Source organism: Genypterus blacodes, unplaced genomic scaffold, assembly GCF_046128005.1.
Source record: "Genypterus blacodes isolate CSIRO-AG114 ecotype Tasmania unplaced genomic scaffold, CSIRO-AGI_Gbla_v1 ptg000348l_1, whole genome shotgun sequence".
Lineage (NCBI taxonomy): Eukaryota > Metazoa > Chordata > Actinopteri > Ophidiiformes > Ophidiidae > Genypterus > Genypterus blacodes.
The window spans coordinates 700,846-715,392 of record NW_027467132.1 but is presented as its reverse complement, the minus strand read 5'-3'; the positions used below and the strand labels follow the sequence as shown (position 1 = coordinate 715,392).

At 46.9% G+C, this 14,547-nt stretch overlaps 1 protein-coding gene across 1 annotated transcript in view; it reads right to left on the bottom strand.

Annotated features, from left to right (window-relative positions):
* Positions 1-6,316: 6,316 nt before the first annotated feature.
* vav3a (vav 3 guanine nucleotide exchange factor a) overlaps positions 6,317-14,547 on the bottom strand; it is a 64,500-nt gene continuing 56,269 nt past the window's right edge. The window contains exons 26-27 of the mRNA XM_076138019.1: positions 10,814-10,965; positions 6,317-10,656 (exon numbers count right to left, since the gene is read on the bottom strand). Coding sequence (XP_075994134.1) covers positions 10,612-10,656; positions 10,814-10,965 — 197 coding nt within the window. The 3' untranslated portion in view covers positions 6,317-10,611. The remainder of the gene's footprint in view (positions 10,657-10,813; positions 10,966-14,547) is intronic.

The following is a 14,547-nucleotide window of genomic DNA, read 5'->3' as shown; positions in this document are numbered from 1 at the left end:
GAAGAACCTCTGTCAGAGACGATATCGGCAGGCAGCGTGACTTTGAAAGGCAAAACAAACACAAACACCGAGGTTCAGATTCCAGGAAAAGTCAGGCCTGATCTGCGGCGAGGAAAACAGGAAACAGGCAGAACAACAAAGATATTAAAAGAGAAAAGGTCTACTGAGACGATAAACAAAGTGGCAAGAAGCTGCGCCCCAAACACACAAACACAGAGTACAGAGCAGCAGGAACAAGATGAGACGAGATGAGCGTTATTATCCTGCTGCAGATGGAGAAACGCATGTGAAAGTAACATCGCCTCATTTAGAACACATGTCTGCCTGAACGCTGGAGAGGGCGCACAACATTTCCATAAACTCACAACAAGCTCAAAGCAACTGGAAACGTCAACAGAACACACATAGTATAACACACACACAAACACACACACACAGTATATCACACACATTATCATTTAAAAGGTTTAAACACGGTGGAATATAATGTGAATATTTGCATTTGCCCTTGTAGGGGTTTGGTTGTACGCATCTAATGAGACGGCTTGATTGAACCCATGGTGGACCTGTGTGTGTGTGTGTGTGTTTGTGATTGCGTATGATGGTAAATCGGTGGCTGTCAGAATCGAAAATTGAATGTAGTTCCATATTTCTGAATTCCCAGTCTGTGGTTTTCACTCATGCACCTGTCAGGTTTTGTTAGTATTTTGGGTGTTTATCAGTTTTCGGCTCTTATTGTGAAATCGATGTATTTGTAGTTTGAAGAAATTTGTTAACAAGGTGTTTTTATCTCATTGTGTCGGCCCACTTTGTACACAGAACCAGCTAATTAACTTCCTCTCCTGCATTCACCCGCCCGCCCGCCCCCTCTCTCTCTCTCTCTCTCTCTCTGCCCCTCCTCCCCCATTCCCCTCCATCCTCCCTCCCTATGCTCGCTCACTCTCTTGTTGTCTCTCTGTTTCACTCGCGTTTTCCATCTTTGGCAATTTGGCCCAAGTTCATCTTGTCACCTAACGGATTCCTGTGGAAAGTGAAAAATGACATTTTGGGTCGGGGACTTCAAGGATGGTCAAGTTAATGAATGGCCACCAGATGGCCCTTATTAGGCTAATGTGTTCCCCCTCTCTGCAGCCCCAGCTTTCGCCTGGGGACTGTGCTCGCTGGCAGCCAGTATATGCATGTGTGTGTATATGTGTGTGTGATGTAATGGGTTTAGTATCCTGTGTGGATGCGTTTGTGTGTAAGGTTGAGTTGAATCAGGTTAACCTGAGACTATGGAAGGACAAAGCGTCTCCTCTTTAACTCCTCCCCTCTGTGTTTTGATGGGGGTCAGCTGTCCACTGTGGAGACACCGCTGTCCCAATCCCTCTCCTCTCTGATGACCCTCAGTTTCCTCTCCCACTATCTGACAGCCAGACACCCAACAACTGCTACTACACACAAATCTGAAGTTTTACATGCAGAAAATAGGATCCAGAGAATGAGCATGGAGGCTGTTAGCGCTCCAATCTGACAGCATGTTAATTGCCTCATTTATAATCCCCGCTCATCAAAATGACTAATTGTTGTAATGCTTGCATCTACTGCAAAGACCTTTGTTAAACTCCAGAATTATGCTAAACATGGTAATTAATTGAGTTTAATTTATTAGATTGTCAGTGAGCGCTGCCAGCGGGCCTTTATGTTTCTGTAGGTGATGCTTGTACCTACGAGGGATGAAAGCAGAGTTGTCAGTTCTGTTTAATAGAATGAGGGCCGGTGCAGCTGCTCAACAAGTTAGCAGAGGAGTCACAAAAAACATTCAACCTGCTCCAACTGTGATCCTTTATGTTTGTGCGTCTCAGGAATCTATTATTGTGTTCAGAATATATAATTCATAACAATTTGTGGAAATGACACAGTAGTATTCTCCTTGTGTATTTATTTATTGGTTTATTTGTTCAAAGTTTTGCCCCACATACAGCTCGGTGGAAGAGTCATAGTCTGTCTTTCTGTATATTCAGTATATGTGCATGTTTTATTACTGCATTTTGCTGTTAAACCCACTCGTGTTGCTCACAGTCACAGCCTCTCTCGCCTTCTTATCGCAGAAAGATTTAGATCTGTATTCACATTTGCCTTGCAGCACTCACAAGCTAATAAAGTAGAGCTATGCGTGAGCACATACAGGAGATTTTGACTCATTTTTCCGAAACGCATCACAAAAACCTTGAAAATCAGAATCTGATGTGTTTCATGTTTTGGGGTTCAACCTGTGGCTCTGTGTCTTGGTAACGTCCCGGTCATGTTCCTCTGAATGCACCACTGCAACAAACAGATCCATAAAGAGCAAACCTGCATATGAAATAACTACAACCGCATGAGCAATTGATGTTTAAATGTGTTTGCCACTGCAATTTAAATAGGCCAACAACATCAACATTATCCATCACACTGGAGATATAAAACTGTAATAAGGGAGCGGGGTGACCTCAGGCGAGGCTGAAACTCCTCATAGTGGTGGTGTGGTGCCATCGGTGGAGGTTGGGACATAAGTGCTGACGCCACCACATTCCCAGGAATGACAAATGGGTGCTGAATACACATGGAGGTGCTCCGGGGGACGCTGGGGAATGGGCACATTGCGAATGGCACTAGTGCCAGTTGAGGTTAGAAGAGAAAAAGAGCGAAAGGAAAAGAAAGAGTCTGCTCAAGTCAAAGAGCCCAAAATAGAAGCTCTGCCTCCCACATCTCCTTCATGCCTCTGTCATGCCCAAGGAAATAGGGGTCTGCATACAGAGCAGAGCGGCGAGGGTGAAGGAGTGCACCATCAATAAAGCTCCTCAGCCACATCTACATGGAACTGAGAGCTACAACGTGCAGTAAAACCAGATATGGCTGCAGCTGTGTCAAATAACAGCCATCATGAGATTATATATTATCAAAGCAGACAAAGTAAGCCAATTACTCTCTCCCCTGTGCTGTGTGTCTGTAATGAAACAAAACATACCACAGCATGCAATTTTCCTATGCGTCACGCAACAGCCCAGATGAGAAATGGGTGCAGCTAAAATAAGCTCTTATGTAGGAAATGTGTTGAATCTCTAAGACTCACACACTCGCAGAACAAAACCAAATATTACTGCCGGGCAAATCAAATAGCAGCCGTTCAGGTATTAGAGGAATCTGCTTTGCCTCGCTGCAACAAAGCTGCGCTATTGTCGTATGTAGACAATGGAAATGTCACACAACACACAGGTACAGCACATTGTTAACACTCGCACGTTCAAGCTGAGACGCTCCTGCATCACAAGGTTCTTCCGGAATCTTTCCAGTTCAGCCTCAGTAATAAAATGCATGAGCTGCTGGAGCTTTAAGAAGGGTGCAAACCAAATATAACCCAGACAGAAGTGACATTTCCTCTCATCTCCTTCCTCTGTAAATTGAAGTGGACCAGTGTTAGATCCAGGCTCCCATAGAAACCACAGCGTGGGGCGGTAATGCCTGCATGTCCTGGACTGTGGGAGTGCTGCACTCGGCTGTCATTTCAAAGTCAAAGTACTCAACCAAAAAGAGTTCCAACTTTCTTCTTTAATTTGTACAGCAAAGGCTTTCTGAGGTCAAACTAGCATCTTTCAATTCCAAATGAAGAAGATCACCAATCGATGCCAATTCTTTGAAACTGTGATGAATTCATCCATGTATTTATTTATTTATTTAGGTGACTGAAAGGACAGCTTGGTTTAAAATCTGTAACAGTAGTATTTAATGAGAGAGAGAGAGAGAGAGAGAGAGAGAGAGAGAGAGAGAGATGGAGAGATGGAGAGATGCAACCACAAATGCATTAAGTCAGCCTCAAGAAAAAGGTGTCATCACACCCAAAAGTGTTTTTTTTTATTTTCTAAAGCAAAGTCTGAATACAGGAGCTCCACATATCAAACATATATGATGCAGTAACCATGTGTGTTTACTGCACTTGTTGACCTTGAGGGGAAATTTGGGAGAACAATATTGTGCAGCGTATTGATTGTGTGTGTGTGTGTGTGTGTGTGTGTGTGTGTGTACAGATTAGATGCGGCTGGTGCTGTATTGAGCCTTTGACTTTCTGCTGCCTGGTGCCTGCTGCTATGAATGCAGTCAGCCCCCACACACACACTTTGTGTTTGAATACAACATGCACACAGGTCTATAGATGACGTGTTGCTTTACAATCAGCACAGCACAAATACATAACTATTTTATGGGAATGTAACGCTGAAAGGCTTGTGTGCAAGTGAATGCAGCCTGTAAAGAAAGATGCTCCTTACAATGCCTGTGTGTTTCTGAGTATGGGGAAGAATGTGTGCGTGTGTGTGCGTGCGCGTGCGTGTGTGTGCGTGTGTTATGGTGATGAGCTGTCTGAGTGTGTTTGGTAGACAGCGGCTCAGTGTTTATGCAGTGCTCGGGTCTCCGGGAAAACAGGGGGAAAAGAGTGCTGCTTGATATTTACACACAGTTGCCATAGAGTCTGGCAATGATGATGGTTCCCTCATGGCCCCAAAAGACAGCAATAAACCCAGAGAGAGGGAGAGAGAGGGAGAGAGAGGGAGTGAGAAGTAGACTGGTTTATATGGAGTGTAGGGTACAAAGTCCAAACACAGAAGGTTTGATGAGATCTGAGGATTTGGAGAGAGAGACAGAGGGAAGGTAGACTGGAAGTGAGCTAAAGTGTGCTACACGCTCCGGAACATGTTTCATCGATGTTTAGCCCATTAAGTACATATCACATATACATGACATCATGGATACCTTCATGTTATGGATTCATTTCCTACCTCTGCAGCTGCTGACCTGCATTTATTTCCCCTCAGCATGAAAAGTCGCTTATATAGCTCATTTCATTTCATCAACATGAACTCAAAGCTTTTAGCTCTGAAACCAATAGATTGATGAGAGTTTGACCTTTGTGTTTGTGCTTTGAATCACAGATAATCACCACATTAACTTGTCCTGTCAGTCTGTGATCAGGGATTAAAAGCTGCTTTGGGTTTCAAACACATGAGCCTCTGAAGCCGGATGACATGAACACGTGTGGCTCTGCCAGGTAGAGCCACACTGAAGTAGAGACTGATTTGGGAGTAACTTCAGTATAAAGCACTCCATCTACCTGGCAATCCAGCTCTTAATTACCACTGAGATCAGTTCCCGTTGGCAGTGTTCTATCAGTGTCAACACACAGAGCCCAGAGTAAAGCTTCACCCATCTGCAACATTCCTTTCATATCAGGCAGGAGAGCAGCAGCCAGGAAAGTTCGGCTTAACAACCTTTCTTCTCTGTGTTGTGAGAAAAGCCGATGTCACCCTTTCACCGGCCATCTGCCGTGACAGAGGTCCAGGCTCAGCTGGAAGTGGACTGGCGTGATCCAGTCTGGCCCCGGCCAGGGCGAAACCCACCTGGTGGGCATTTAGTACGGGCGCCCCTGCAGAGCCAGGACCGGCCTGGGCCGCCGCAGACTGGCGGCTGCGAACCTTTTGGTGTCCTCGCCACGGTCTCATCTCAGGAACGGCAGGTAACGAGCCGCCAGATGGCCAAGGAGACCACCACCCGCACACACGCACACACGCACACACACACACACACACATGCATACACAGTCCTTTTCACAGAGAAGCTAGGTAAGCATGGACATATGGTCTGTGTCTCACGCAGGCCAGTACAACTCTTCATCGCATGTTTCCTCACATCCACAGCACTGCAGTCTTCATGTATTTTGAGGCGCTATATTTAGAAGTTGTTTAATTTGATTCATTATCACCAGCGTGATAATAGCAACAGGAGCTAGCATTTATCCCTGCATTCATTCACACCTATTACCCAATAAAGCGGTGAGAAACAGCACCCCGCTGGCCGCAGGTTATTTAGATCCTGTGGTGGGAACAGCAACAAATCACAGAGGAGAACGCCGTCAGACTCTAAAGATCAAACCCTAATTAGACAAAATGTAGGACTTGACCTCCATGATAAGCTGAGTGGGGACAGAGGAGAGCAAGAGGAAAGACTTTAGTTTGTTTCTGTTTGTTTACAGTGAGGATCTATTGAAAATCTTGTAAGAAATCAATTTATTTAGATTAAAAACTCCTTATTCTCTCTGTGAATTTCAAAATAAAGCATAAATGATCATTATTAAGTAGAAGAAAAGACAATATTCAATGTTAAATGTCCTCAGTATGGTCCCTATACTTGATCTATTCATAGAAAGTGATTTGTTCCACACTTTGCCACTAAGTGCATCCATGCCTGGTGTGTTACTGTATGTGTGTGTGTATGCGTGTGTGTGCTGAATCACAACAACACGTGAGAAGAAGCAATGTATATTTTTATTATAAGCTATGTACATATTTTACAGTATGGTACAGCGACAATACATGGAAATGCTACACAGTCAGGATTGCACAGTTTTCATTAGGCCACAGCGGTGGGGTACCGTGGTGAGAGACACACAACAACATCACACAACATCATACAGCATCTTTGGCTTCAGAGTTAATACACACAGCTCACAAACACACGACGGGGAGGAGGATTTGCATTTTCAGCCGCAGATTCTGTCGTCTGGAGAACCTTGAGAAAGCAGGATGATGCCTCCTTCAAGGTCACATTAGATTTGAGCGTGACACGTAGAGAGAGGGGACAAGTCTATTCAAGTTAGTGCAGCGGAGTCATGTCCTCCTATAGGCTTACAATAGAATGAGGACTCACGGAGACGGCCAAGGAGATTGGATCCTAAAAAAAAAAAAAAATCCCTGCTGGGAAGACATGCAGCATTGCGTGGCTGAATCCTTCTGTCATGTTTGTGCACACGTACACGTGTGTGATCACGCATAGCACGGACGTCATTTGTACAGAGAGACGGTGGAGAACAAGAGAGGGACAGACGTTCTGTACCTGGCATCGTTGTGTTAATGCGAGGGGAAAAATGGAATTAGTCCTCATTCTGCTGGGGTGGGGATGTTTAGAGTGAATGGAACCACCTCTCTCCCTCCTCTCCCCGCTTTCCCTCCTCTACCTCCTCTCCCGAATTTGCTATTCTCCTCCCTGCCAACATACAGCAGCCGCAGTTACAACCAGCGGAGCACCGGGGTGAGGGACGGAATACAGAGAGAAACCCAGAAGACAGAGATTGGATGAAAGATAGATGGGGAAAGAGAGCGGTAAAGAGATGAGAGAGAGAGAGAGAGAGGGAGAGGGAGGGAGGGAGAGAGAGGAGGGAAGTGACACCGTGAGAGAGAGCGAGGGGGAGAGAAGCCGACAGAGAGATGGATGCGGTGGGGTCGCTGAGGTGAGGAGATGGTGTAATGATTAGATCACAGATACCCTTGAGCCTTCCTCCCGTCCCTCTTCTGCACACACACACACACACACACACACACACACACACACACACACACACACACACACACACACACATACACACACACCAACAAAAATCTGGGAGCTCGTTCAGAGGGAAGGAGGCCCGCAGTTTGTAAATGGCTCAGCTGTCAGGGTTCATCTGGGCAAAGGAGGAGCACAGGAGTGGATTACGGGAGTCTGAGATTAGAGAGCCGGCACTCCTCCCAGGACAAGAGAGGCTGGGGCTGGATCACATTTGTGCTGCCGCCGCCGCGTCAGAGCGCACAAAGATCTCGGCAGAAAAGTCGTCAGAAGAAAAAAAAAATCAAGTTTGAGAGTTGAGAGCCTGAAGACATTTGAGGAAGCGAGAGGAGGAGGAGGAAGAGGAGGAGGAGGAGGAATATTGTTTCTGCTGTTCCCAAAAGTGATGAAATTTAAGTCCTCGTCTGTCAAATTACACTTTTATGCTCATTTAAAACTAGACTCTTTACAAAAGCCCTTTAAAAATCTACGTGACAAACCAGGCAAGAGCTTCTGCATGTTTAAGAGATGAGATCATCAAATCCTGATCTCCATCATGGACACAGGGGGAACTTTGCATTTAGGGTGGAAATACTTTGACACTGATGCTTTTTTAAGTCCTAATCGGATGATGTCATCGAGTGGAGGTGACAATTTGGAAGGCGAGAGATGAGTTTAGGATGCTTCCATCTAGTGGTCACTAAATGACAGTGTTGATCCTCTAACATGTCACAATGCAACAGACAAAATATATTAATATAAACCAATACACTTTCTTCACTACAGTAGTTTAAACATAATATGACTGGAAAAGAAAAATACTTCATGGTGCCGCCGTGTCTTCATCTCACAGACTGGCATGTTGCAAACAAATACAGAATACAAAAGCAGAGATTTACAGTCAATTACTTTAGATTTACAAACTGGATTGTGACAGCTCGTCCCTGTGGTGAGGACATGTGTGTGTGTGTGTTTGTGTGTGTGTGTGTGTGTGTGTGTGTGTGTGTGAGGGCTGAGGACAGAGGAGGCAGGAGGAAGGAGACATGGAGTCACTGCTCCATCCGATCCGAAGTGGTTAAAGTGGAATATTAGCTTCACTTCCCACCTCAACTGGCAAATGAGAAAGAAACGCCTCCTAACAAACTGCCTCCAAGTGCTTCAGTGAGATAGATAGATATATATTTATACTGTATATTATACTTTATGTACATTGCATGTGTTTGGAGACATGATAAATTATTACACAGACTCTCTTAACAGTGGGGGATGGCGTGTGTAGGTGTGTGTGTGAAGTCAGTGTGTGTGCGAGGAGTGAGGTGAAACATTAGAAGAACAAGTGCCGCAGAAGTTTAACTTCAAACTCCAGAAACTACATTGTTAGTTGGGTCTAGTGTTGTGTGTGAGACGACTGTGTGAGGTGTGTGTGTGTGTGTGTGTGTCTGTGAGGTGTGTGTCGTCACAGCCCGTAGTCAGCTGAGGTCATTAAGTGTTTTTAAGGTTTGAAAATGATTGAAATGATAGTCGCGGGATGTTTTGACACATGCCTGAAAAACATTGGCGGAGATTAAAAGGTCGCTGCTCAAAGCCAACAGCAGGGGGCGCTGTTCTTCCTGTCAATCACACGTAGAGCGAGTTGGTGGGTATTTTAGACGTACGTGGGAAATGAGTGTAAAGGCGGATTAAGGAGATGGGGTGTGTGTGTGTGTGTGTGTGTGTGTGTGTGTGTGTGTGTGTGTGTGTGTACGTGTACAAAGCGGGGGAAGGAGAAGGTTGACAAAAAGGATTGATCTCATAATGGTTTATGAACGCTGATCCAAACTCCAAAGCTTCTGATATTTTTTGATCTTCCCTTTCTTGAAATTTGACGTTTTCCTGCCAAAACACGTCACCAAAACAAAAAAGGACTCAGTGTTGTCGAGTGGCAGCACCTCTGGAATATCGCTTAGTTTGTGCCAAAGTATGAAACGTGAAACATTCCTCAGCACCAAGACGATGCTGATGATGATGATGATGATGATGAGCGATGTTAGTGCCGCATGCTTGTGCAGAGGCTGATGAAAGCGTTGCATTAGAATAAATGACTTATTAGCTTCCCGCGGACAAGCGATGAGGTATTGATCAGCTCCACCGTGACGCAATCAATCAAGCCGCATCAAATCCGTCATATCGGAGGAAGATGAAACTGGATCTGATCCAAGTTTCATAAAAGGAATTTTATCTCCTAACAGGCTGGAGAGGAAGAGAAACTATATTTTGGTGTTTTGGGTTGTTTTGTTTTGTATTGTGGCTCATGGGTACCCGGGCAGTGTGGCTTGTTCCCAGGCGAGCAGGTAATGCCTCCAATAAGATAAACCCCCTCTGCAAATGGGCTCCTGTCGACAGAGCTGCCAGCGATAAGAGCGGGGGATCGCTAACGGCCGAGACAACTGAAAACACGAGAGGCTGGGCGGGAGATAAAGAATGCGGGAGGTGGAGGGAAAATAGGAACAGCGGCAATTGCTGGCACGGTGCGGCGATGCTATCTGACGCCGCGACTCCCTTACATCGCGATCATAATCTGGAGGAGAGGCGGGTGGTGTGGGGTGTGTGTGTGAATGTGGGTCATCAATAACCACCTGCATTAGTGGAACAAACACACAGGCAAGGTCAAAACAGACTGAGATCCCAGCAGAGGATGAAGCAGAGGAGAAACCTTTACACTCCAGGTCTCCTCCAGATCCATGGAGGGCAGACAGGACCGTATTCCCCCAGGGAGCACAGGGAGGAATGGTGCTTTGGGCGCCCGGGGCGGATGGATGAGCGCATGAATGGAAGAGCGGCATGTAAGTGTGTACTTCTGACAGACTGGAGACGGCCGACTTGGCAAGCAGGAACAGGTGGGAGCAGGGGAGGGGCGGCTGCAGAGGAAGGAAGGGGAGTGAGGGATGTATTATGGATGCATGGATGAAGTTAGGGGAGGGAGGGTTTCTGGCGAGGGCTCGTCCGCCCCCCTCCCCCTCCCGCCAACAGGCAAGCTGCTAGTTGCCGGAGTCACTTAGCTACACAGAGTCAACCGGGGCTCGGAAACCATTGTCCACTTCTTTGTGTTGTGTTGGCCCCGTTCTCTCCTGAAGGCCTCTGGGAGTCGCAGCAGGCTGCCGGCGCTCCGACGAGCAAGCAAGCAGCAGCAGAAACGTAGGAGCTCTGTACAGTTTTCAGTCGGCGTCCTCCTCTTCCTTTTCTCTGCTCGTGCACGACCTTTCACTCCTCGCCCTCCTCCACGTACGTGGACGGAAACCAGCCCACCTGCCAGGAAGAAGAGATGGAACTGATCAATGCAACCATTTGTCATGTGGTCACTTTTTACCTTCCTATCCAAGTGATTTGGCTTTTTCCATTTTCCCTCTTTGATTGAGAACCTGAAAGGATGGGGGCGTGTGTGTGTTGGGTGGGGGTCACTTACCCTGGCGTTGACCTCGCCCCTCCACCAGCCGTTGGCCCCGGTCTTGGTGTAGATCTTGACCACGTCGCCCTCCTGCAGTGAGAGCTCCCGTGTGTCCCGCGAGCTGAAGTCGTACCGCGCTATCGCCACGCCGATCACTTTGGGCGTTAACACTGGAGAGAGAGAGAGAGAGAGATTAGTTTATGTGTGTTTAGATTATTGAGGCATCAGCTTCAGCGACAGCACACACACACACACACACACACACACACACACACTGAGATGGAGACAGCTTAGACGGCTCACTTGGTTGTAAAACTTAAAGCCAGTCGACTCCTAAGTTGCACAATGGGACTGTGACTAATTCCCACATTCACACAGACACAAACACACACACACACACACACACACACACACACACACACACACACACACACACACACACACACTACTGTACTTGTTATTGTAGCGTCTACAGCTTGAGCCCAGCATTAAAATCCCACTTCTGTCTTGGGGCTACAGATAGTCCAGCTACGGTGTTCTGACAGGAAGGTGCGTTTAAGTGTGTGTGTGTGTGTGTGTGTGTGTGACAGCCAGCGCATTAGGCCTGCCGAGGCGGAGACATGGGGATGAGAGGCAGATATGGAGCAGGTTAGCTAGTTACCCCGGCTCTCTCCCACTCTGCTGGCTCTCCTCCAGTTGCTGACACTGACTGTGTGTGTGGGGCCGACTGCACTGAACTGACAGCTGGAAATGGAATGTCAGACCTCTGCAACCCCGGCCAGGGGCGTGGAACAACCTAACATGGAGGCTACGGAGCTGTGTGTGTGTGTTTGGACACATCCACCTTTAGTTTGACATGCACAGACCAAATCCTGCTACTGTGCCTAAACCCTGAAATCAATACTATCTCTGTCTTATCACTGTTTCTCCCTCACACGATTGCACGGACGTACAAAACACACACACGTACACACAGATTGCATGCATGTACGACTAAGAACAAACACTCTCCACACAGGATGATAGAGAAGGAGTAAGAGAGGGTGAGATGCTGCAATGGGAGGGAAGGGGAGAGACGCTCAGGCAAACCAGCTGTGGCCGGGCATGCTAAGCAGCATGGAACATGCACGGGCAAAAGGAGAGAAGAAGAAGGAGAAGGATGGAGGAGACAAGAGAGAGGAAGAGGCAGAGAGTGAAGCGATACCTGTACCTGACCAGAAGGGAGCAGAGGAAGGAGGTACAAAGCTGTAGCCGGCAGGAGTTACAAAAGAGAGGCCGCAGAGCAATGGGGCTATAACAGGGCAGGCCAGGCAGGGGGCGGAGAGACGCGAGAGGGGGAGAGGAGGTCAGCGATGAGGGAGGTGGAGGAGGAGGAGGAAGGAGAGAGAAGAAACAAGGTTTTTAAAAATCACAGCTCTGAAAGGAAGAACACAGTTGCAACTTCGGATACGAAATTAAACGATGACAGGCGCAGACAGACAGGCAGGCAGGCGGGCTGAGGTGAGGTACAACCGCTCTGCTCATCAGGTTCAACCGCCGACCGCACCGTCTCAGACGCCGGACGCCGCCGATTCAGTTTGAGGGACACTTTGACTCCAGATGACGCATTTTGTCTGAGTAACCGGACGTCGACTCTCATCGTTAGCTTTCACCTGCGGCGGCCCCTAAATTGCCTCGCGTTGCCTGTCTGAGCCTCCAGGGGGCGCTGCGTCTACGGGGAGGAATTTGTATCTGTTGCAATCTTTCAACTTTTGTCTCACTTTGAGGAGGCAGAGACACAATCCGGCCCTTTTGTTCTGCTAATAAAGACGACCCGAGGGAAGCAGAGAATAAAATAACGACGGTCAAATATTCTAACTTTGAAGGTCCAAAACACCGACTAAAGAAATGTTCAAACTTCCCCAAAAGTATGCCTGCATCATTTATAATGGATGACATTTTCAATTGTGTGTGTGTGAATGTGAGGAATGTGAGGAATGTGCCGCATGCTCACAGTTACAGCACAGGGAATTAATTTCTATTAGCATATTTATAAAGGCAATCATCCGGCTCTAACACAGCCACAAATGAAGATGCAGATCTGCAAAAAGAATGTCTCCGGTGACACAACTCTCTCCGAGCCTCGCCTACAGCAGCTATGACATCACTGCATAGGGTCACACGAGGTACACAAGGTCACATGAGGTCACACAGTGTCATTATGATCCAGTGTGGAGGAGCAAAAATGTGGAAATGGGCAAAATTCCAGCCACGTCTCTCTAACCTCTAACTAGTCTCATGGCTTGATAGACAGTTGTGTTATTTTGGATCGTCAACACACTGACTGGCTGCTTAGAGAAGAGAAGAGAGACGCCTGGAACACACACTTTCCTCTGCTGATGAGTCCTAAAAGGCTGGGATAGTGTTTATAGCTTTACGTCTCAGGTGCTCACGGAAAACAAACTCCCAAAACAAACTTGAAGAACGCCTCCACTTAGCTAAACGGATGTTGATGGATGAGTTTGTCCGTAAAGGTTTACCTGGGTTGCGAGCAAACATATGGAAATCTGACACAGATGGATGAGACGTCAGCCTTATTCTGACAATCGGCAGCAATAAGAGACAATAGATTAAACAAACAGACACAACTCATCCGGGTGACACAGTTACCTCTGGCTACAGGATCACATTACTCCACATTATGACACACAAACTTGCATTCGGCCATTGGAAAATTGCAAATTAAAGTCTCGCAATGGCAGATGAACGCCTGAATACAGTGAGATATACACTGTTTCCTGGTTAGTGAGGAGAGAGTGCTGCTTTTTAAAATGAATACTAATCAGCGTCGGGAGAGACGACTCAGCGGCTTCTAATGGTGTGGAGATAGGAGGAATATGAAGAGGAGGGTGGTAGCTCTTCAGTTTGGAGTGAGGCCGCCCCAAACACGAGCTGCTGCACTTTACACGCTTCATCTTTGCCAAATGTGTTTTGCAGTGGAATACACAATAAGAGTCTGGCTGACTGACAGAATAGACCCCTACAACACGCACGCACGCACGCACGCACGCACACACACACACACACACACACACACACACACACACACACACACACACACACACACACACACACACACACACACACACACACACACACACACACACACACACACACACACACACACACACACAACTAACTGTTAACTGTTTTTTTTTCCACACAATGCTTAAGATTTGTGTCTCAGACGTTACACAGAAGAATCATGCTAAAGTGCTTTTGCTGTATTGTTTGAAATTGATAGGTGAATCCAGGGTGTGTTTTCTTTCTCCCACCCCCTCCTCCCCTCCTTGACAGTTTTGCCTTCTGGAACGCCATCCAACAACATAAAATGAAGGATAAACATTAATTAGCCGTCTTGGAGGCACGCTTGAGGAAGGATGGGAATCAAAACAAACGACTCATTCAAAAGTAAAAGAGGAAAATGAATTCCGAGCACCGGGAGGAAGCCTACGAGAGACGGGAGACAACACCAGAAGAAAACAAATTGAGAGCGGCGCCGCTGTGGTGTGTGTCTTTGAAGAGCAGTTTAAACAACAGGCGCTCCTCTAAAAACCACCAAACAGCTCCGTGCAATCTGTTCACATCTCCCCTGCGAAACGTGAGCGCAGGCAAACCGCCGATATTTTTATTTTTATTCTCCTCCCCGCGTCCCGACATATGGTGCTCAAATGAAGTCTCATTTCGCCGCTGACAGCAATGAATCATGCACT